Raw genomic sequence first — 21,977 nt, 5'->3', positions numbered from 1 at the left:
TGTTTTCTAAATCGGGACACAGATCGGGAATAGCTGCACGCAGAGTGGTAGCGGGATAGTCAACATTAGCACACATTGGCGCATTACCTCAAGCCACGATCAAATCCAATAAACTCCAAGAGTAGTTTGATCTGATTGACAAACACCCCGTACATGTATATGTTTGCATGCTGTGGCCGACCTCTTTTCATGGCAAAGTTGTCACTGATACTCATTCTCTTTCAGGGCGCTTGTATGATGTTCTTGGCCTACGAAGAAGGCGACTAGGTTGCTCAACAATGATAGAATATATGTGAGGCATACCTGATATGAATGTGACGTAGATGCCGCGATTAAACGCATCCAATCTATTGCGTGTCAGCTTCCGAGGTGTCGGCACTGAGTCATGGATCAGGGTCCCTTTCTCTGTGCATATTGTCGTTGTGAACGCGAAACAGCTTGTAGCGACCAAACGCTAAAGATACCTGCGCTGAGGGAATACAAGTCCGTAAACGGTTCACATCACGGAGTCCGTCGCTCCCAACCCCAGAATTCCCATACGCACGTGCGACCTTTCACGGCAGACATAATGGGCGCTTGTTTAGCCTTTTAGACTTGTTAATACCAGACACGTTGCCGTACATCGTCAATTTATTCATGGCTGCATCTCGCGCATGTCTGGCTTGGCCAGTCATATGCTCATTCTTGTACTCTTGCCCAGGTGTATCAGCCAGAGTTATCGCCAGCGCACACTTTCGCATTTCAGGAACGACGCGCACGTCAATTTTAGCGCTAGGTACATTTTAAATGACGCAAACAGCATTACACTTCACTCATAAGAGTGGCTAGCACACAGACTAATATGCTGTTTCATCCCAGGCCCATTTCAAAGCCCGGACAGCAGGGCGCTATGACAAACTGTTCTTCACAGCGGCGGCGCGCAGAACAGCCCCTTATATGGCTGCAACTGCGTTACAACAATGTGCCCAATGATGCGACACCGGCGACACGCCTGCGCCTTAGGTAAAGTGTGCCTCCCGCTCTCATGTCCGAGAGGACACGGGCGAATGGAGAGGCCACCTGGTGCGCTCTAGTCTCCGGTACAGTGGAGACGTGTCAAGATGCGACGCTGTGCCTGTCCTCCAGGGCGGCTCGTCGACGCCAGCAAGTCCGATGACCCTTTGGAAATTCAGGTATATAACGCGTCCCTGTGGGCTGCAAGTATACCGTACCGCGACATTTCTTGACGAACATTGCAACCTAACTTCCACTCTACGCCATGCTTGCCGCTGCCCTTGTATCTGCTCTCGTATCCGCCGCCGCCGCCGCTCCGAACCTTGCGGTGCGCCAGAGCGGGAGCCCTCCTTGCTACGGCCTAGGAGGACTGCATGTCTACGAGAACCTCTCCAATTTCACGCTGTCCGCAGTGAACACGACCCTGCCTAATGCGAATAGTACCGGCGCACCGTTAGTTCTCGCCTCTAACAATGTCAACTGGATCCCAGCGGCCAGCACAGTACTCGCTGTGAGTAATGAACATTATCCATGACGCATTTTTCCAAATTCTGAGCAAGCATCTTCGCGTGCATTAGACCTACGCCTCTTTCCCACCTGACATCTGGTCGGGGCCAGAATTTTCGCTCATCAATGGCGCCCTCATTCCAGCTCCCAACGGCAATCTCGTGGGCTACGATGCAAATGTTACCTCGGGCTATGGCCTCGGATTCGCAGTCACGGATCCCGAAAATGAGCAATCTGGGGCGGAAATTTACTGTGTTCAGGCATGTGCATCTTGTGTTTCCTGTCTCTGCATGTGCTAAATCCAAAGCCTACAGGATGACGGTGCACCTTCAGGCTTTCAGCACGCCTACCTCGCCGTTTTCGGCGACACGGCGAACTTCTCTCTCTGCACGAGCTTGAGCGTCGATGCTGAACAGCCACCGCAGAACCAGGTTATATACAAAGCGACGTCAGAAAACAATGACCAATACGACTATAATAGTTGCTATGCTGTTCAGCTAATCATTCAGGCCCCCTAAACACTTTATTATGGGAACGGAGAGGTGGACGGCATTTGGGATACACAGACTGAATGTATACATGCCTGAAGTTACAATTCTGTACAAACAGTGTGCTCAAACCAATGAGCTACAATAACCATGATGCGCTCGCTTTACCCTGCTTTACCGCATGACATCCATCTCATAAGTGGTGTACAGTACCAGCTGTTTGACGGACCAAGGTGATGTCACCCTTAGTTGAATCTCAAGATCTATACCATCAGCGCAAGAAAGTATCATCAGAATTGCCGTGATTGAGTCCGCGCGTGTAGATTTCCGTGACGCTAGCGCGTCGGCCACCACACCGGCGTGCTCTACTAAACTCGACAGCGAAGATGATCTACAGAGTTGCGGTCGCTAAATTTCTTCACCGGGGCTGCTCATTACAAGCAAATTAAACAAGAAATTTGTTGTAAGTAGATGATGACTGCTTCAGATACTGGCTTTAAGCACCTAATGGGTATTCCAAGTTGCCGCAGCATCCGCACCCCAAAGTTGCTCGGCGCATGGTGTCGCTCGGCTGTTGCATAGAAGAAGCCCGAGAAGCTAGATGCCGAGCCACTCGTATATAATATACCAAGACTGCGTCGCGTAGGACCTTTGGCCACTTTTCTCTTCGTCTGCCTCCCAACAAAGCACTACGCACCTGCCTCTCCTTACCTCTCGCTCTTTTACAATGCTTGCTATCGGTGTTCTCTCGCTGGCCTTGGCCTCTGCGGCGTATGCAGCGCCAACGGTTGTTAAGCACAGCACCGCGTCTTGGTGCACCGGCCTCGGCGGAGGCGCATTCGATACTGCGTACAACTTCACGCTCGCCGCCTACAACACGACGTCGAGCAACACGAACTCGACGGGTGTGCCGCTCGTGTTGGGCCAAGCTGGGACATCGGAGCAGATGGCATCCATGGTCTTGTCGGTACGTGTACAAGTGGCTAGCGCTCGCGTCATAAACTGATGTTCCCGTGCGCCATACAAGACCTATGCTTCGTACCCCTACAACGACTTCCCCAACTTCTCGCTGCTTCAGGGTGCTCTGACTCCCAATGCCGAGGCCACCAACGGAAGTGTTTCCGCGGCTGACACGAGCGTCGACGCCGGCAACGAACCGACGTTCATGGTCAGCAGCGGTACCGTGCCCTCTGCTGCTCAGGTGTACTGCGCAGTGGTAAGCCCTACATTCTTGGTCCCGATTTGAGTTCAGGAAGCTGAGTTGTACATTCGTCATTTCTATAGGCGGATACGGACCCGGAACAGAGCGGTCAGCTCCCGATCCTCGCCGTGAACCGTGAAACCGACCAGTTCTCGCTCTGCACGTCCGGCACCCAGACCAACGTTGTCTACCGTGCCTCATCGAACAACGAGAGCAGCTACGACTACGACAGCTGCTACCCTGTCGCCATCCACGTAGTGGGCCTGAACTGATAGCACTGCTAGCAGCTCAGAGTCTGCGCATGTGATACCAGACTATGTGGTCGACTCTTGGACGAATTGAACTTCTAAACTACTTTGTTCGCTGCCGGAGTAGTTTCATCCGCCACGCTACGCGGCCATATAACCTAATGGGCAGTTCTATTTGACATTTGGATGCGATTGCCTGGCATGGGCTTTGTCTGACAACACAAGTGCCCCGGTTAAGGTACACAGGTCGATGGATAGGTGTGTTCTGTCAATGCTGGTTGATGAAGTTCAACGTTTCCCGCTTTGAATGACTGTCCTCAAGCCCTCATGATCGCATTTTGACATCTCCCTATTGTGACTGGAAATCTGTGGGATGCGTCCATACAGCAGTAGGTCTTGCTCTGTAATATTGATGTCATCAACAGATTATGAAAGCTCTGACATGTGGGTCTATTGGGTTCGTGGAGCTGAGTGGCGGCCGCCGTTGCTGTTTCGGGGCATTCATGTGAGAATATTTGATGACATGCCCGAGATCACCGCACGACATTGGAGATAATGGTCCCAAAGACAAGAAATGCTGTGGTCTGCGGTCACAGACCGACTATTGCGGTTTGGGCTGCGCGTTGAGGATCGCTACTCTCGAAAAACTGAGTTCCGGAGCGCCATCGGGTTAGCAGGTTGTGCGGTGCGTGCGAGAAGTGTGTGACTCTCTTGCGGCGTACTAAACATAGGAGGGCGGCGATAAGTCGATACCCTCAGCCTGAAGTATGCAGTCAATCTTATCGGCGCAGGATGAATCATGACAGCCACTGGCCGCTCTGTTCGCGAGACAAGCCAGCAGGTACTGGGGTATCAGGGTAGACACGTCGCTGACTATGTCAGATTGCAACTAGTTCGAGTGATAAAGATATATTGTGGGATGAGATACAGACATCGTTGAAATTGATAGTTTGAGTGTATGTCCGCATAGTCCCCACAAAAGTTAGACAAATTTCTTACAGCAAAACCAATATTGATAGACCGTAAAATTGGTGTACAACAGTATCATGGAATCTGCGCCACTGCGCCACCCTATGAGTACACCGACGCGCTGAAGCACTCCATCATGGTCTACGACTTGGCAACGACAAATTCATGGCAATTTCCAACAGCCACAGGCGCGTCAATCACGTGATGATCGGAGTCGCGTTCAACGATCGGAGTGGCCTTGGACCACAACACCCAACGAGGTATACCCCTGCCCTTCAGAGCCCACATCGCCATTTGTGGGACGGACTCCCGACCAACAGTGAGCTTTTCTGTTTCCGCATGTGCTCTGCTTATATCTCTATTTCCTTGAATGATTCGAGCATTCGAATACTGCATAGCGGTGCAACGTAGAGTCTGACAGACTAACCAAGACAGCGTTGAAGGTATTATGCCTATCCTGTCTAATCACACACAATGTGACTGATGCCAGACTATAATTGTTATTCAGTCACCGCGGTCATGTCCGAACTGAACATCGCCGGTCGCCCACGTCGCTCAACACGTACGCCTGCCAAGGCCCCGGTCACCCTTTCAACATCAGAGAACACATCGAAATTCCGCGTCAAGTGGAAGGAACCACAGTCCGATAAGGACAAAACCGACAAGCTGTCAGCTCTTCTCATGAACCCAAAGAGCAAGCTCACAAAGATAGATTGTGCCGTGCGTGTCACGTTGTGAGCGCTGCACAGCGCGCTGATATTGCGCATTCTTACCGTGTTAATTTGAAACAGGATGTCCTAAATTACGAGAACTTCCTAGACTTGTCCCCTGAGTCGCAAGATCTGCTCGTGGCCCTGCTGCCGCCCACATCGTTCTATACATTCCGCCCAACCATACCTCCCACGCATGTCGATTACGCAGTATCCAGCAATACAGCGAACGCATCGCCCACAAATAACATGACATCCGTGAATGATGAAGACCCACAACCTGCAGAGTCTTCCCGCCAAGCGCCGACTGTGCCGCAGCCAGAATTTCAAGAACAAAGCACAGCGACACTAGACCCTACGACTTTTACCTCACCTTTCTTCCTCTCTGCTGCGCGGACGTTCCAGGACCACTTATTCTCCGGCTGGTTCGGCAAGAAAGCAAAAGAAAACCTCGACCAGTTCACCGTGGGCGTCCGAGAGGGCGATCTGCATGCGGAGTGGAAAGATGATGCCTGGCTGCGCGAACATCCGTCCCGAGAAGCGCGGTACGTATAGATATGCGCATTGCGCAGATCGCAGTTTTTGGGGAGCAATGAACTTATTCACGGACGATTAAGTCCGCAGCGGATCGATATGAGCACCTTGGCCGAACAAGGACTATTGCAAGAAGGTGATATCCTCTCCTACCGCCGAGAGTTCCCCGATTTGCAGCTGGTCGTAGAAAAGGATGTACTAGTATGTCCCACCGGCTACGGTCCCCCCCCCCCCCCCGTTTGGACCGCAGCGACTGACTTTGCTCCAGATCGATTCAATTGATCAGCGCACTTACACTCTCGGTGTTTTGATACCACCGGGCACCTCACGCAGCTTGCATGGGTCCCTTCTCATCAATGGGCATGAGGAACTTGCACCAGGGGACCACACGCAGTCCATGGAAGATGTCTCGGATCCAAGGACATTGGAACATGGCATACTAGATGTTGATGGACGTGTAAGCCGGGCAGATAGGCACGAGGCCCCGGTGCCGACTGTGCACGCGAGCTCCGCGGACTATGCGGCGCGAAGGACCAATATTCGCCCGTGGAAAACATTCACCGTGTGGAGGTGGCGGGGTGAAATGCGTAATGCAATTGAGATGCAGCTGTTACAAGACATGGGAGGCCGAGAAAGATTTGGCACCTTATTTTACTTGCGAGCTCACTGTCGATAACTCTTGCGATGATAGCGTCATATCATGATACTTGTAAGACAATGTGTCGAAGGACACAGTGTCTGCTGCTCCGAATTGTGTATCGCAAGTACTTAACTCGTGTGTCTGTGACTGTAAGCTCGTGATAAGCGCGTGACCAATATCTCGTGATTTGTGACCGTCGAGCTTTCGCGTGACAGTCTCTCATTCTTCGCCACAATCGCGACCACGATCCGCGACGCGTTCCCGCGTTGGTTCAGGTTGAAGCATACAGTATGCGCGCGGGCTCTTCAAGAAAGCAGAAAGATATTGCATATGATCCTGACCAGGATCCAGAGGAGAAGCGCCACTTACGTCGTGACTACCGTACATTGCACAAAGAAACCACCGAGGGTGAGCATGCTTGGCAAGAGGTCTGATTGCGTATAACACGTTTGTTGTAGATACCAACCCGAATGATCTGACTGCAGACCAGCTGGTTGAGAAGGTGCACCGTGCCGATGACCTCTTCAACCGCGGTACGTCGCGTATGGTAACTAATCGTCATATCTTGACGCTATCGCAGTGAAGGGTACTTCGGAAGCGACGCTGGACTCGGCGTTCCTTCTTGCAGCGACACAGATGGGTGCGGCCAAGGCGCGCGCCATGAAGTCGGGCGCGGGCGCGTTTGACGTCGATGACTTCGTTGCGCGTCTCATCACATTCATGGGCGGCCGCAAGGGTGTAGCGATGCCCGATGACTCGGATTCAGATGTCGTCGAGGAACATTATGATGACACGCCACTTGATTGGGATTGCATTGGACGCCGTGCCCTAGCGAAAAGCCACAGGGTACCTGTCATGGACTTCATGTGCGAAATGCCTTTTCGTGCGCGTGACATTATGTGACTATCTGTCTAGGCTGGGCCCCCTATCAATTGAACAGAAGAAACGGGCTGTGGCAAAACGAGCCAAACTCGAGAAGGACAAGCGCGACATGAAAAAGCCACAGGAGATCACCGAAGACGACATCACCCGGTCGGAGAACGAGACAACGAAGAACGTCGCAGCTGTGCGTTCCTCATAGTGGTAATGTGTTTAATGCGTCGCGCTGACATCTGCCTCTAGCTTGAGAAGATTCTCACGCAACAAGAAGGGGCAATAAACTTATTCCGATTTATCGTCAATCCTAACGATTTTGGGCAATCGGTTGAGAACATGTTCTATCTCTCCTTCTTGATTAGGGACGGTAAGGTCGCGCTGGATATAAGCGAGGAAGGCGAGCCTATCGTCTGTGCGTTCTTCGTCTTCACATGGGTTCGGCGTGTTCATGCGAGGCGCCCCTTTTGAATTGCATTGCGACAGTTGTTTGTGAACAGCCATCAGAGGAAGATTATGGTGCGGGCCTCAGGAAGCAACAGCTTGTGATGGAGTTTGACATGGCGACATGGCGGGTAAGCGTCCTCGCTATCTGCGCTTGACACCTTGAAAACGCATCTTCAATGATTTCCAGCGCGCAATCGAGGTATTTAATATCACAGAGTCTATCGTTCCTCAGAGGCCCAAGTCGGAGATGCGCATTGGACAAAAATGGTATGGTTAATGGCGTGTTACGCCTCATGGTATTCTTTCCATTCTTTCCCATCGCTGTCAGAAGCGTGCACACTCTGCAGTCGTTATGCTTGGCTATGTCTGATTTACCCTTGTGCTGTAGATTATATTTGTATTGTAGCCTACGCTATTTCGCTCTTGCCATCGCCCTTGACGCTGGAGGTTCTGAACAAGATAGCTCAGAATAGGTGAGGGAAGGTTTGACATTGCGTATGAAGTTGTCAACTCCTAAGCACACAGTGGTCTGGTGGTACACGTAGAGAGTAGGTCTACTTCAATTTCTCGAACATCTGTATTGACAGCTCCAGATTGGCAATATCAGCCTCCAGTGTTCTCCGCTACATCGATACAATCAGCTGATTACACTAGCTCAAGGTTGTGGACGCAACGCACCTTCTCCTCGTTGAACAGGCGGACGTTCGCCGCAACGACATTCTCATAATCTGGCTGCGACTCCGTTTTTAGGATCTTATCTAGGTTCAGGCGTGCGAAATCTAGTTTCTTCTGACATTTCACAATCTCGGCGTCCAAATCCACTTGACCCTGCGGTCACTGTTAATGCGGCATTTCGACGGCCATCATCAAGGCACTCACCCTAACGAGGACATGCAACACGACGGTAGGCGTCAGCACGGCGGAACCACACCCGGCAGGTATGTCCTCCGGTGTCCGCACAATCTTCACAGACTTGCCGTGTTTCGTTAATGCCAGGATGGTTGGTACTTGGCTCTCAAAGAGCGCAACCTCGTTTTCAGACTGTACACGAACGAACACTGTCGGTGTATGCATACATGAGCTATAAGCTTAGCAAACGGTGTGGGGATACACACGCTGAAGATCGCTCTGCAGATTGTATGATGCGGCCAATGAACGGCTAGTCTTGATCGCTGAGAACACAAGCTCGAAATCCCTGTACGCGTCCTCGAAGACAGATGAGCTGTTCTATTAACAGGTGCCATGTCAATGAAGAGTCAAAGGATTGATAGTATCAAAGAACATACGAAGACGGGATATGCTGACAACATGATTGATTGGGTAGGATCATTCGGCCGACGAGGCAGACGCTGCCACAACTCCTCCGTAACGAAGGGCATGAATGGATGCAACAGGCGTAAGCCAAGATCCAGGGACGTGTAGAGTGTCTGTTGCGCCGATCTACGCATTGTCGGTGATGCAGACTCGTCAGTCATGACCTTCATCGCTTCCTGAACAAAATAAAAGGTTAACTTATACTTTCCTTTCCCAGCCGGAATCCACTCACAATATATACGTCGCACAGCTCATACAACCAAAAGTTATAGGCAGTGTTTGTAGCAGCCATAAAGTTACGTTGCTCCAACTGCTGGTTGACATCCCGAGCGGCAACGTTGAGCTTGTGCAAAATCCAACGCTCGACGATGCTCTCATTGCCGGTAGGCTTCGCCGTGGGCTCGGGTACGAATTGCTCATCCAGTTTGAGCATCGCGAATTTGGTTGCATTGTAAATCTTGTTGCAGAACTTCCTGTAGCCCTCGACACGAAGAATCTCCAGGTTGATGTCACGGCCTATATCATGAATCTCAACGCCAGTCAGACATGGGGAAACAGGGAACAAATTACCTCCACCCGAGTACGCGCACAACGCGAAGCGCAGTGCATCGGTTCCGCATTGGGGGATGCCCTTGGGGTAGTCCTTCTTCTGGCCCGATTTTGCCTTTGCAATCTCGCGCTCGTCGAGATTGCCCTCGTACAACTTCGCGTGCAGCTCTTCGAGGGGGAGACCCTGGATGACATCTATCGGATCAACGACATTCCCGAGAGACTTGCTCATTTTCCGTCCGTGCGCATCGCGAATCATAGCATGACAGAATACCTCCTTGAACGGCATCTTGCCTGTGAGGTGGATACCGAGAAGCACCATTCGTGCAACCCAGAAGAAGAGAATGTCCCAGCCAGTCTCGAGTACTGACGCAGGATAGAATTCTCGGTAGTCGAAAGTCTGCAGAATGGGAATTAGGACGGTCAGACGCGATGCGGTGACTCAGACTTACGTCTTCTGGCCAGCCCATGATAGAGAATGGCCAGAGGCCAGAGGAGAACCATGTGTCTAGAACGTCCTCATCCTGCTCCAATGTGAACTTCGCACCGTTGGCCAGCTTCTTGGCACGCTCGGTCGCCTGTTCGAGTGTCCGGCCAACTACCCAATATTTCCCATCTGAGGTCTGAAGGGGGATCATGAGGATGTCTCCACATCAAAGGAACATGATAACGGACATCCTGCTGCACCCCCTCGATCCGTACGAAGTATGCGGGGCATCGGTGACCCCACCAGAGTTGACGGGAAATACACCAATCCTGAATGCCCTCGAGCCAGTTGTACCATTCCGCCTCCGATGATTTAGGCGTGATAGTGAGATCTCCGGCTCTTGTGCGCTACATGTACCCGTCAGCAACATTCATAGTACGGCTTTACGGCTTTAGGACACTTGCCTTTAGTGCCTCCTCGGCGAGCGGTTTGCAGTTCACCCACCACTGTGGCTTCAGCACTTGTTCAATGATATCGCCAGATTTGCTGTGTTAGCAGTGTAGTGAGTCCTGACGTTGGAGGTAAACTGTGCTGGTGCACATACCTGCAAATCGGGATCTGCATGGGGTTGTCCTTCGTCTCGATATACAAACCTGCGTCCTGCAGTGCCTTCACGACAGCTACGCGAGCATGGAACCGCTTCATGCCCTATAGATTCGGCTGGGCGGTGAGTTCCGCACCCGTTCGCAACGGGATTGAAGATTACCTTGAAGTTCGGACCGGCATTGTCATTAAATGTCCCATCGTCGTTTAACAGGTTGATGAACGGCAAATTATGCCGAACGCCAACGTCGTGATCGTTAGGATCGTGAGCAGGCGTGATCTTCACCGCACCCGTGCCGAATTCCATGTCCACGACAATCGAGTCTGTGATAATAGGTATCCGCCGGTCGAGGAAAGGGTGTACGGCGTACTTCCCATGCAGATGCTGCTGCAAAGTCAACTTGTGAACTAGAGGAACAACGGAAGACGGCCGCACCTTGTACCGAGGGTCATCAGGGTGGACAGCAATCGCGGTATCGCCCAGCATCGTTTCGGGACGCGTCGTCGCAACGATGATCTTCTCATCTGCGTATGAAGGTCAGACCGCACTTAACGTGATGGTCGATGCATTCACCTGAGCCCTCGAGCGGATACGCAAACGATGTTATAACACCGAATTCGAACTTTTCCTTCGCGTCATAGCCCGGGACATTCAGCAAAGTCCGACCGGTCAGCTGCTTCTGCTCGACCTGCAACAAGGGTTGACGTGTGGTAGACTTCGAGATATCATGAGATGTACCTCGAGGTTAGAGAGAGTGGTGTTGAGCCGAACACACCAGTTGACGAGACGATTGGCGCGATAGAGAGTCCCGTCCTCATGCAAACGACAGAAGTTCTCTATAACAGCTTTGTAGCGACTCTAGAGAAGGGAATATAATCAGAACAAGCTCTAGATGAAATGGAGGCACTGACCTCATCCATAGTGAACGCGACACGGTCCCAATCACAGCTTCCTCCCAAGCGACGAAGCTGATTCGTGATCCTGGCCTGGTAGCTGATGTCATCGTCAGCATGACGTCCAAATCAGAGTCATTCGACGCACTCGTTCTTCCAGTCCATAACAGTCTCGATGAATCTTTCTCGTCCCAAGTCATGTCGCGTCTTGCCAGTCGCCTTAAATAGTCTCTTCTCGACCACAGACTGTGTTGATATACCGGCGTGATCATACCCTGGCACAAACAGTGTCGTCTTCCCCAACATCCGATTCCTGCGTGCGTAGTACCTTCATAACAGCAAGTATCCAGATCGGACCGCGTACGTACCATCGAATTAATGTATCCTGGATAGCGACCGTGAGCGCATGGCCGATGTGCAGGCTTCCGGTAACATTTGGGGGAGGCAAAGGGATGACGAATACGCCTTCCGGCTTGACCTTTCCGTCGGCGGTCAGTTGCGGCTTGAAATATCCTTGTGCCTCCCACCAGTCGTACCAAGCGGCCTCCACCGCGATCGGGTTGTAGCCGGTGCTGGACATTGGTAGGGATAGATCTGTGACGGGTGGAGTGAGTCTGCCGTCGTCCGGGAATTGGCATAGGCGTACCTTTCTTTTCGCCCTTAGGTGTGGTGTTCACGAACGGTGCCTCCTCCTCCACCTTTTCTTTCTCCTTCACCTTTTCTACCTTCGCCTTCTTCTCGTTGGCCGGAGTTGCAGCCGTCACCTTCGCAGCCTTGGCGGCATATTTGGCCTCCTTCTCGAGTCGTTTCGCTTCCTTCTTGGCTGTGAACGGCGACTTGTGCAGTTATTTATCCAGGACAGACTAAAGCACATACCTGCGCTCTTCGAATTGGGATTAGGGCCTCCCGCGGTGGGAGTGGATGTCCCTGACGCGGCAGGAGACTCGGACATTGTTCGATATCCTAAACGATGTCGCTGGAGTTGCGGTCTTGGTATTCGAGCACGAGAGACGGCGAGAAATTGATACAAGATGCGCATTTGCACGCGATGGCGAGTCACAAAAATATGAATTTCCCACGTGACATCACTGCTATGTCCATTTTCAAATTCTCGATTGATCGACATAAGTACTCCCAATATTGCCTCCTATTAGATAGCGGAATTTGAATATTGTTTCTCGATACTCGACAGCGCACGAGATTATACATCTGTAATCCAATGCTTCAGCTCATCGCCACCACCCACGGTCCCGCGCTGTAGATCCAAACTCCTCGTAATTCCCCTCATAATCGTAGTCTGTGTAATCTGGAGGATTGTTCATGGTAGCCCTGCTTCTGGCGAGTTTGAAGTCGTAGGCATCCCTGGAGTCAGCATCGGAGAGAGTGGTATAGGCCTCCACTACGAGCTTGAACTTCTCCTCAATACCACCCTGCACAAGCGATGTAAGCGCTGTAGTCACTAAGCTTTCAACATGTCAACTAGCCTTGTCTGGATGGTGCTTCAGCGATTCAAGGTGGTACGCTTTCCGTATCTGCGCCATCGTGCAATCCTCTTGGAGGCCTAGGGGATCCTTAATATCCCACTCACACACACCAAATCATAGCATCGTCGGCCTCACTCACCAAGGATCTTGTAGTAGTCTTTTTCCTTATTACGTTCGTTTATGGCCTTCTGTTCGGCCGCGTCTAATTCCTCTTGAACGCTCGACAGGACCAACACGGGCATAGTGAGCTTTCCGAGCTGCAAGGCCGCTCGGAAGCCTTCCACTGCCACGTCGTATAACTCGAGCGAGACATTGATTCGGGCACGCGTTAACAAAGCCTCGGCGTAGGTCGCATCTAGCTCTAAGGCGATATTAACATGCTTGATGCCGTCGGAGTAGTTCCCAATCTACGAGCAGCTTTAAGAGACATGCACTTATCGGCGAACAAGAACGTACGTTCAACTCCGCTTCAGCCTTGCCTCGCAACAACGTCGCACGGATGATCCCACCGTTCCCTTCTTCGGCCTTGTCGCCGACCAACTGCGCGCATATCCAGTCAGGTTAGCATTGCGGATAACGTGGTAGCTACTTCAGCAGAGACGCGGTTACATTCGAGCGGACGTTGACTTACATGCAATGCTTCGTCCCATTCACGGATGGCATCAATCCAGCGGCCGTGGCGGAAGTGGACCCCACCCTCGCTCTGAGACCTAATGATACCTTTGAGGCGCGTTCGTATCTCCTTCGCATTTGCGTCGTCCGGGTCCAACTTTAGGACGGTCATGGTTTGGGCCAGAGCATCCGTCAACTTTGCAGTGAGAAGGAGCACTCGAGCTCGCAAGAGCATCACCTCGGTCGACTTGGGCTCCTTGTGCATCAGACGTCTGATCCCGTCATTTGTGAGCCAACATGGATGGTCGTGACGTAGGCTGGACTCACTCAACGGAAGACACTACTGATTTCCAGTCGGCTTCGGCCATGCGTAACTCGACATTCCAGCATCGAATATCGACAGGTAAATCACAATCTTCCTCGGAGTAAATGCCTAAGCACGACTCATAGGCTGCCCTAGCCAATTTCCAGTGTTGGCGCTTCCGAGCAGCATGATAGCTTTCGATATGCTTCTGCAATTCCACTAAGCGCCGCTTCAGTGCAAGCGCATCGGTGTAATCGGGGTCTAAGGATAGCACGTCTCGAACAGCGAATAGAGCAGACGCATGAGAACCCAGGTAGAAGCGACATTTTGCTGTCCAAAAGGATATCAAGGGGGATGGTATGTAGTCTGCCTTCGACGACGCAGTCTGGAAGTCCCCGATAGCGCATGCATACTTCTTAGATTGAGCGTAGGCAATGCCTCGCTCCGTATAATGTGAGGCGACATGAGGGTCCGATGCTGCACAAAGCAATCAAAAGCCTGAGGATAACTGATATTTGCTCACTTTACCGATAGCCTGCGCGAAAAGCGAGACGGCCAAGGCGAAGTTCTCCGTGGCGCAGGCAGCTCTCGCTCTAGCAGCGAGAGGCACGACGGGTGTCTCCTGATCGTTGTCGGATTCCACGGACTCCGAGTACCTGAGTACAAGTCCATCAGCAAGCCCTCACAAGGGGCATATAGATATGGCGGGCAACAAACCATCGCGGAGCATATCCTGTGGTGCTCTCCCCGTTGTCTGGATACCACGAATATGTGGCCGTTGGATCCGGTTTATTGTTCCTAGCTTCCCACGATTTGGAGAATCGAGGACGACTACGATATGTTTGTGTCAATATGAATCATTTCTACTATAACGCAAACGCTGGATGCTCACAAATGTTCTTCTTCACCGCAGCTCTCGCAGTTGATCGCATTGGCCTGAAGTCCACTGGGACAGGAAGCCATGTCATGTCCGAATAAGTAACATTGCTGAGACCAATCAGGTTCTGCAGAGAAGCGAAATAAAGTATGTCGCTTACCGCGCACTGACGGGCAGGACATGCATTCCTATGATGTCCATTATTCCTGCACAACCCGCATTTCAGTCGTTGATCATAGCCTGTGGGCTTGGAGCATGTCGTGTGAGTGTGCCCGGTCTGTTTACAGTTTGTGCACTTGATTATCTGGCTCAAGCCAGAGTATAAGGACGGAACTGTGGATATGAAGGGACTGTGGCTTACAGACTTGTTCCTACACCTTTCGGTATGATTTCCGACTTGTGCACAATGCGGGCATGGTATTCGTAAATACCCGTGAGGTTTCGGGCATTCCCAATGGCCATGCCCGCTTTCTGCACAGTTCTTGCAGATCCATGTCTACATAGTGCAACAACGATCCTTAGTAGCAGAATTGTCCTCATGTAAAAGAACTTACATTGTGTTTGGTGCACTCATTGCTCCCATGGCCCTTCTGGCCGCACCCACCACATTTCCTCTTGCTGGCTTTGCGAGACTTCGCCATGGTGGAAAAAAAGCGATGTCAGCTGAATTTGGTGTTTTGTTATGGGCTGAGGAAACAGTACTCGCGTCGTCAAGACGCACGTGTGTTAAATTGGCAACGAAAAGAAGAAATAGACAATACAAGTACATGAGACAATCTACTATCCGGCTGCACGCAACATCAAGCGTGGAAATAGGCATCCAATCGTAGCCCAATTGGCAATTGGTCTTAGCGATAAGTAATTGTTGAACCATTCGTGTACAGTGACAAAAGGAGTCAGCCCCACATTGAACGCAGATGTCAAGGAATCACAACAGCCCACACTGATGTACAGCCTCTCAAGCATAAGCAGACTTCGATTTTAAGAAAAGGACTCGGTACGCTTTCCAGATGCATAGACATGTTTAAAGGTTAAGAGCTATGCGCCCATTCACACTCGACGACGGCGAACAATCGCTACTCGCGTCCGAGTCGGCCTTCGTTAGAGGCAAAAGCGATAGAAGCGATACGACGTGCCTTACTTGACGTGGTAGGTTAGTTAGGAATCGCGGCCGGAAGACCTGTGAACAGCCTGAAAAAGGCCGCCTTCGCACCAAATCGAGTGATCAAGCATTGTTTAGCCATATTTCATGTTGATGTGATTCTCCATGCTGGAGCACCAATTAATGGCACGCAGGGATCTGTAATGTGTCACACATCTAGTTTGAAGCAGTCAATAGTCTAGGCTGGATCCATGCATCAAGGTCGTCGCAAGATCCAGCGAAACATGCGCTGTGTGTTTGACAAACCGTGCTTGCCCATCAATGCCTGGATTGTATACGACGACAATGAGAGCTCGAGCTAATGGCTTGCCGGTTTCCGATCTAGCGACGCTGTCGCACTCATCCCGAACACTCACCTCCCTGGATCAGTGGGATGCACTTGAGAGGCACGCATCGACAAAGATTATTATCTGTGATGTATGACACATACATTAAACACCTTTCGGAAAAGCTGGTAAGACACCGGAGTCTGAGTTGTAAATTGTAGACACCTGCAGAGACATTCCATCCAGTCCTCTGTAGATGCCCGTGTCGGAATGCATCCCTATTTGGTGGGCGCAGAGAGCGAGCAAGCGGTAGCGCCGAGCACTGGCCACACACGGACCACGTGATCCGATTGTCGCGTCGCGCCTTTAACTGCGGCAACGTCCGGAGTGTGGCACTGGCTGCAGCATTCAACGCATTGACCTCTACCTTCCTCTTCTCTTCAATCCCCACCCCCACCCCCACCAGCATAACCAATCACAACAAACAAACACAGCACCCCTATCTCACAATGGACACTCCTGATCACAAACAAACCATGAACAAATGCATCGCGTTCGTTCGAAACTACCTGACAATGGGGTACGGCGCCGCCTTCGCTGACGGGCTGCTCAACGATCTCACATTGACCACCGAGTCCAGCCAGCGCAATCGTCAGATCCGACACGGAGAGCGAGTCTTCGAATCGGACCCGCGATCCACGCCTCGCGACGCTTCAACCGGCACAAAACGCCACAGGGTAGCGGATATCATCAGCATGCACCAGAATGTGCACGATGATGTTCATTCTGCAGTGCGACAACGGTGCGAGGTCGTGGTAAGTACCCACGCCTCGGACTGTCCGCCTTTCTGATATCTGAGCCTTCTTCGCCACCGAATTTTGCGCCTGCCACACAATGCAGGATCCCGCCACGACGCCACGACTCGCACATAAGTCTGGCCATCGCCGCAAGACACCGCTTCTCTTTGTGAGGAAGCAGAAAGCTCCTAAGCGGCGGATGTCCCAACAATGTATGCGATGTGGCGTCACATGCTTCAAAAGCTTGAGGCCCACCCCAGAAGACACGCTGCCTTGGCGCGAACAACTGGTAAATCGCCAAACACTCACCCCCTGCCACAATAGGCTGACCTGGGTCCAACAGAACGCCGCACAAGCACAGGCTGTCCTTCAGAATGTGGCGACATGGATGCCGCCACAATCCCATAGCTACCGGCAGCCTCTTGAAGACCGAATGAACATTCCCGATGCCATGTTCATATCGGAAAGGGACGAAGAGATGGCAGATAACTTCGCCCCAGATGCAAGCTCATCTGTCCACTATACCCCGGCCATGAGCGCCGACTACTCTGCTCAACGCACGCCCGAGCCCTTCCCCATGCCAGACGTGAGTCTTTGCCACCTAGCTGATATATGAATATCAGACTCACATGCATATTCGCACTCGTAATGTCTCTAGGTCCACCAGTCTACAGTCGCGAGCACCAGCATGGTCCCGCAAGTAGCCATCGCGGCCGAACCCGTCGACCTCCTGATGCATGAAGCAGCAACTGTCGATCTAACGCAGGAAAGCGCATTCGACCTGTCATCGATCAATGGGCTTGACGTCCAGATGCCCGCCTTGTCATCGGCACTGACTCTTGCGATCGAAGACGACCATGCGATGGAGGAGCCGACTGGACATGAGATTGCCGACGAACTAGAAAATGCCAGTGAAATGGCGCTCGGAGAGACAATGAGAGACAGCGAGGACGAGGAACAGGCCAACGTCGACATCAGCGCAGCCAGCGCCGATGTACGCGCTGATGTACCGATAATAGAATATGTACGAGAGGAGGATGTCCAAGACATAATCCTCAAAGCCGTCGAAGATGCTAAACGCATCCAGGACGCCCTACGCACCTACCTTGCCCCCTCCGTCGACGAGATCGACGACCAGTTGGACGTCGGGCTGCCGCCCCTCGGATTCACTGATCTGGGGCTTATGCCCATGGTTATGCCCTTTGAACTTGACGACTACGAGGACATATTGGCACCACCACCCACGTACGCGCCAGGTGTATCGGCTCTCGTGGACAGGTCGAAGCCACTCAAGACAAGGGCATCCAGGTTCGCCAATACGCCATACCAGACACGTTCGATCGCACATGCATCACAGTCCGTGTCGATCGCATCTACATTATTGGACACCGAGACGGGCGAGTCAGGCCCTTCGTCGGCATCCTTCAATGCCTGGGGCGACAGGAACGAGGGGTGGTTGGGAGGCGCTAGCACACAGCTAGAGGCGGCACAGGGGAGCGAGGAGCGACGGGCAGCTAGGACGCAGGAACTAGCAGAGCAGCAGAAGGCTAGGAAGTTCGCCAACCTTAGAGGTCGGAAGACGGCATGGGAAGTGACAGAGGATGCTGATAGGCAGGATGCTGAGAAACGGGAGGCTGAGAGACGGAAGGCTGAGACGGCGATGCGCGCAATGGAGCAACCGATTGTAGAACTGCACAGGCCCACATCCTCAGCGGCCTCACATAGCCAAGCCCCGAGGTCGCTTTCATCCGTCCCTGGCCCCAGGTATGTCCGGAAACTGTATCTGTTTTTTGTTATTCATCCACATACCTTCACAGTGCCATGACAGCCGAGGAGATGGCCCACCAGACGCCAGACGACCTAGATGATGGCGCAGCCAGCGGGCCCTCGGTGGACGACCTGTGCAGCCAGTTCGAACAGCTGTAGTCATCCGCGAGTCGTCTTTCCAGCACGACCACTAAGTCTGCTCTCGGCGCAAATCCCGGGTGGATGCAACTCACCGAGAGTACTGTGCGCTCTTCTCAGCTCGACAACGATTGCCGGCGTAACAGGAATCCTGACAAGTATGTGGAGGTCAATGTCGGCCGTTGTGTTGCACGCGAACCCCGCCTGCAGTCCTGGCCACATCGTTCGGCAACACCCGGACATCATCGACATCCGCCACCTCGATATCAAATGTTCGAGGTTATCCATCCTATTCTGGTTACCCTCAAACGTCATGCCCAACGCCCACCGCATTCGCAACTGACTGTTATCGTTGTCCGTCAAACAAGCACTGCCTCTCGGCTTTCGTACTACGTCGTCTGATGATACCCATTGGTGCGTCCCTCCAAAATGTTCACACCATTTTTAATAATGACCGCTGCCTACAGATATACCCCATTCAGACTTATCGTTCAGTGCGTGCTGCTGCGGCAAAGACCCTTCAATTGAAGCCCATCCGATGATACGCTTCCCGGTATGTTGATCCGCCACAGCTTTCTGTCATGCTCTCTGACCGTGAATACTATCCACAGATACCACCTTAAAATTATTTTTGTTCATTTCATGCGGCAAGCTACAAACAGCGCCATGCTCGCGCACTTCCATTCGGGAGCTGCGGCCGTTCGCTTATATATATGTTCCGCACATAGACGCGTGTTACCCGGGTGGCGGCTATACAGCGCGCTTGATCCAAAAAAATGTGCCGTTGCGTTATTTAAACCCCACTGTAAGAAATTTGTAAATGCAGGAAATTCTGGGTATACATTGTTGTGGTTTCGTCGCGCCCCACCCACGTGATCAATAAGGTTTGCATGATGCTGAGTCGGGGTCTGCCAGCACAGATCCTTCGAGCTCTCACAGCAGACTATACATATCATGCTGCGCAATGGCACTACATGAGGCTGGTACGTGGAGGTGCATTTGCGATCGAGGTTTGATAGGGACAGAGACCACCGCTCAAGTGTGATGTTGCCAACTACTCGCAGTATGTGCAGACACCATGGTTATGATTTTCGTCTCACATTGTAATTGAATGGCGTAATCACTGATTAAAGGAACTGTGATTCAATTTTGGTCCTTATGAATATCAGTCAGGTGCTCAGAGGCACTATGATATGCATGATGCTACATCGTGCTTTCAAGGGAGTTTGCTGGCGTGTTGTGACTTGATACAAGCACATGGTGGTGGGCGGACTGCAGCAGGTATCTGTCAACCTGACAAGTTTATTTTGGTCAGCAAGACATTCGTCGTGTCAAAGTGCTTTATTTGCGTACTCACGGTCTTTCAGTATGATTGCCGCTAGCGTAACAGCCATCTTGAAGTCGGAGCAGCCACGCTTTACAACTCAGGAATGAGGACAGTTAGTCTCAGTTAGGCTAGGCAGCTAACTCTGCAGCATGCGGTGCACCATGCACCGATGTGCCACACTGGTCGCATATAACGACATAATACTCAATACACGATATAAACAGGGGCTCGTCCTCAATCAATGCCCTACAGTCTCAGCTCTTGCATCGCTAAACTCCAGGAGTGCACCACAATGTTCGAGGCATTTGCAATGACAGGGTCCGAGCTCCAATCATATGAACTCAAGTTAGTCCTCTCTAGCCGAGCCCGTTCACTCTGGAGATCTGACGAGGCCTGTCTCCATAACAAAGCTTCAATGATAATTGCATCACCTGTGCATATATTAGTACATCAATCCATCTCCATTGCTGTCAAAATTATATGCTGACCGGCCGCTTCCTCAGCTCTTATCATCTGGGATAGTCTCATAATGGCTGCCGATGATCTGCACCTCATGTGATCCTGCTGGGCCTTCTCCACGTTCCTTTCCATAGTCAACCGAATCACCTTGTTGAGTCTCGCTATCCTAGTTGGGCTTCTTCTGATCATATCTACACCAGTAGGTCGTCTTCGTGTTTGACCTGAAGAAGTGTCCTGATTACATATCATGCAAAGGTCATATTTTTGTAATGATTTAATCCCTCATCGTCTCACATTTTTATGTAGATGCATAGGCATCCAGTATGCCACAGCAGTGATTGATCTTGTATCCATCAGTCTAGCAGTGGGTAAGGTGCACAGATTTTTGAGGTGACATCCATGTGTTGATTCTTCTAATTCTTAGCCATCACAGCTCTTTGTACACATGCTGTGAGCAGTGCTAACTGGTATCTAGTGATGCTGGTGCTGCTATTGGGACTGGTACCCATTGGGACTAACTTGGTAAGGATACTTCTTTCATTGCCAGCAATCATTGTCTGAACCAAGTGTCAAGTACACCCTCATGGCATTTCCTCAAGTTTGGAGCACCAAATTGCAACAGTGTAGGCAGCATGTTATAAGAAGCCCCGACCAGTTTGAAGCATGAGTCTTTTCCGCTTGCGTTCACATACAGATGCTCCGTGATAACTGACTATGGCTCACAGATGTTAGTCATCTTCAATCAGCCTACCCTACATTCATTGATTGATGCCTTCTACAAGTTCTGATAGCTAGTTGAGTCTCTACCATCGTCTCCGACATACTGGCCATTGGCGCAACCTGGTACTACCTGCTGATAAACCGCGCGGCAGTGCCTCACACACAACTGTCCTACATGATCCTTGAGGCGATAAGCCGCTTGCGGCGTGTTTGATCCGGGGTGCGTGGTGGGTATTCCGCGAGGTTCGTATCCCATCATGAGTTTGAATGGGGATGTCTTCATCGTGGAATGCTCACGGGAGTTGTGAGCAAATTGCGCAGTGTGAAGATGGTCAGCCCACTTATCCGGATCATTGGCAGTGAAGCAGCGGAGGTAGATCTCCAGCTCTTGGTTTACTCGTTCTGTCTCACCATCGGTTTGCGGATGGAATGCCGTACTCATGGCTGATTGGACCCCAGTCATTTTGCAAAGTTCTTGGAAGACTTTGGACGCAAATTGCGGTCCTCGGTCACTGATGATCTTGTCTGGGAGTCCAAACCACTTGTAGACCTCTCAGTACATTGTGTCTGCCGTCCCAAGAGCATCAATTGTTTTGTTGCATGGGATGAAAATTACCCCCTTTGTAAGGTCGTGGTCCACTACGACCAGAATTGAATCGAAACCGTT

The 21,977-nt window shown here is 51.5% G+C and overlaps 6 protein-coding genes across 6 annotated transcripts; 5 read left to right on the top strand and 1 right to left on the bottom strand.

Annotated features, from left to right (window-relative positions):
• Nucleotides 1-1,258: 1,258 nt before the first annotated feature.
• Nucleotides 1,259-2,018, top strand: POSPLADRAFT_1046247 (hypothetical protein; the record flags this gene model as incomplete). Its single annotated transcript, XM_024478979.1, has 3 exons — nucleotides 1,259-1,504; nucleotides 1,572-1,760; nucleotides 1,815-2,018. 3 exons carry the CDS (start codon nucleotides 1,259-1,261, stop codon nucleotides 2,016-2,018), a joined length of 639 nt encoding a protein of 212 aa, XP_024339650.1.
• A 643-nt stretch (nucleotides 2,019-2,661) lies between these two features.
• Nucleotides 2,662-3,857, top strand: POSPLADRAFT_1074264 (hypothetical protein). The gene is made up of 3 exons (XM_024482683.1): nucleotides 2,662-2,955; nucleotides 3,016-3,204; nucleotides 3,273-3,857. The coding sequence occupies exons 1-3, from the start codon at nucleotides 2,716-2,718 to the stop codon at nucleotides 3,459-3,461; spliced, it is 618 nt and encodes a 205-aa protein (XP_024339649.1). The 5' UTR covers nucleotides 2,662-2,715; the 3' UTR covers nucleotides 3,462-3,857.
• An 837-nt stretch (nucleotides 3,858-4,694) lies between these two features.
• POSPLADRAFT_1180946 (hypothetical protein) lies at nucleotides 4,695-6,326 on the top strand (the record flags this gene model as incomplete). Its single annotated transcript, XM_024488795.1, has 6 exons — nucleotides 4,695-4,849; nucleotides 4,915-5,126; nucleotides 5,198-5,314; nucleotides 5,405-5,665; nucleotides 5,696-5,851; nucleotides 5,919-6,326. The coding sequence occupies exons 2-6, from the start codon at nucleotides 4,926-4,928 to the stop codon at nucleotides 6,324-6,326; spliced, it is 1,143 nt and encodes a 380-aa protein (XP_024339648.1). The 5' UTR covers nucleotides 4,695-4,849; nucleotides 4,915-4,925.
• Nucleotides 6,327-6,580: 254 nt separating this feature from the next.
• Nucleotides 6,581-7,887, top strand: POSPLADRAFT_1141426 (hypothetical protein; the record flags this gene model as incomplete). The annotated part of the gene is made up of 7 exons (XM_024485300.1): nucleotides 6,581-6,698; nucleotides 6,749-6,823; nucleotides 6,871-7,156; nucleotides 7,206-7,356; nucleotides 7,419-7,578; nucleotides 7,650-7,738; nucleotides 7,798-7,887. 7 exons carry the CDS (start codon nucleotides 6,581-6,583, stop codon nucleotides 7,885-7,887), a joined length of 969 nt encoding a protein of 322 aa, XP_024339647.1.
• A 277-nt stretch (nucleotides 7,888-8,164) lies between these two features.
• POSPLADRAFT_1046244 (hypothetical protein) lies at nucleotides 8,165-15,315 on the bottom strand (the record flags this gene model as incomplete). Its single annotated transcript, XM_024478978.1, has 15 exons — nucleotides 8,165-8,233; nucleotides 8,289-8,438; nucleotides 8,490-8,668; nucleotides 8,726-8,837; nucleotides 8,897-9,100; nucleotides 9,157-9,440; nucleotides 13,054-13,288; nucleotides 13,338-13,421; nucleotides 13,513-13,765; nucleotides 13,821-14,274; nucleotides 14,326-14,453; nucleotides 14,515-14,628; nucleotides 14,690-14,743; nucleotides 15,036-15,145; nucleotides 15,229-15,315. The coding sequence occupies 15 exons, from the start codon at nucleotides 15,313-15,315 to the stop codon at nucleotides 8,165-8,167; spliced, it is 2,517 nt and encodes an 838-aa protein (XP_024339646.1).
• A 1,296-nt stretch (nucleotides 15,316-16,611) lies between these two features.
• POSPLADRAFT_1046243 (hypothetical protein) lies at nucleotides 16,612-18,825 on the top strand (the record flags this gene model as incomplete). Its single annotated transcript, XM_024478977.1, has 4 exons — nucleotides 16,612-16,917; nucleotides 17,003-17,485; nucleotides 17,558-18,663; nucleotides 18,717-18,825. The coding sequence occupies 4 exons, from the start codon at nucleotides 16,612-16,614 to the stop codon at nucleotides 18,823-18,825; spliced, it is 2,004 nt and encodes a 667-aa protein (XP_024339645.1).
• Nucleotides 18,826-21,977: the final 3,152 nt, after the last annotated feature.

Source organism: Postia placenta (genome assembly GCF_002117355.1).
Source record: "Postia placenta MAD-698-R-SB12 unplaced genomic scaffold POSPLAscaffold_6, whole genome shotgun sequence".
Classification (NCBI taxonomy): Eukaryota; Fungi; Basidiomycota; class Agaricomycetes; order Polyporales; family Adustoporiaceae; genus Rhodonia; species Rhodonia placenta.
Note: the sequence above shows the minus strand (reverse complement) of the source record. Positions and strands in the feature narration are given on the sequence as shown.

Coding starts and splice junctions, on each gene's coding strand:
- POSPLADRAFT_1074264 (XM_024482683.1), top strand. CDS start 2,716: ATGCTTGCTATCGGTGTTCTCTCGCTGGCCTTGGCCTCTGCGGCGTAT. Junction 2,956..3,015: donor TGGCATCCATGGTCTTGTCG/GTACGTGTACAA, acceptor GCGCCATACAAG/ACCTATGCTTCGTACCCCTA. Junction 3,205..3,272: donor CTCAGGTGTACTGCGCAGTG/GTAAGCCCTACA, acceptor TCATTTCTATAG/GCGGATACGGACCCGGAACA.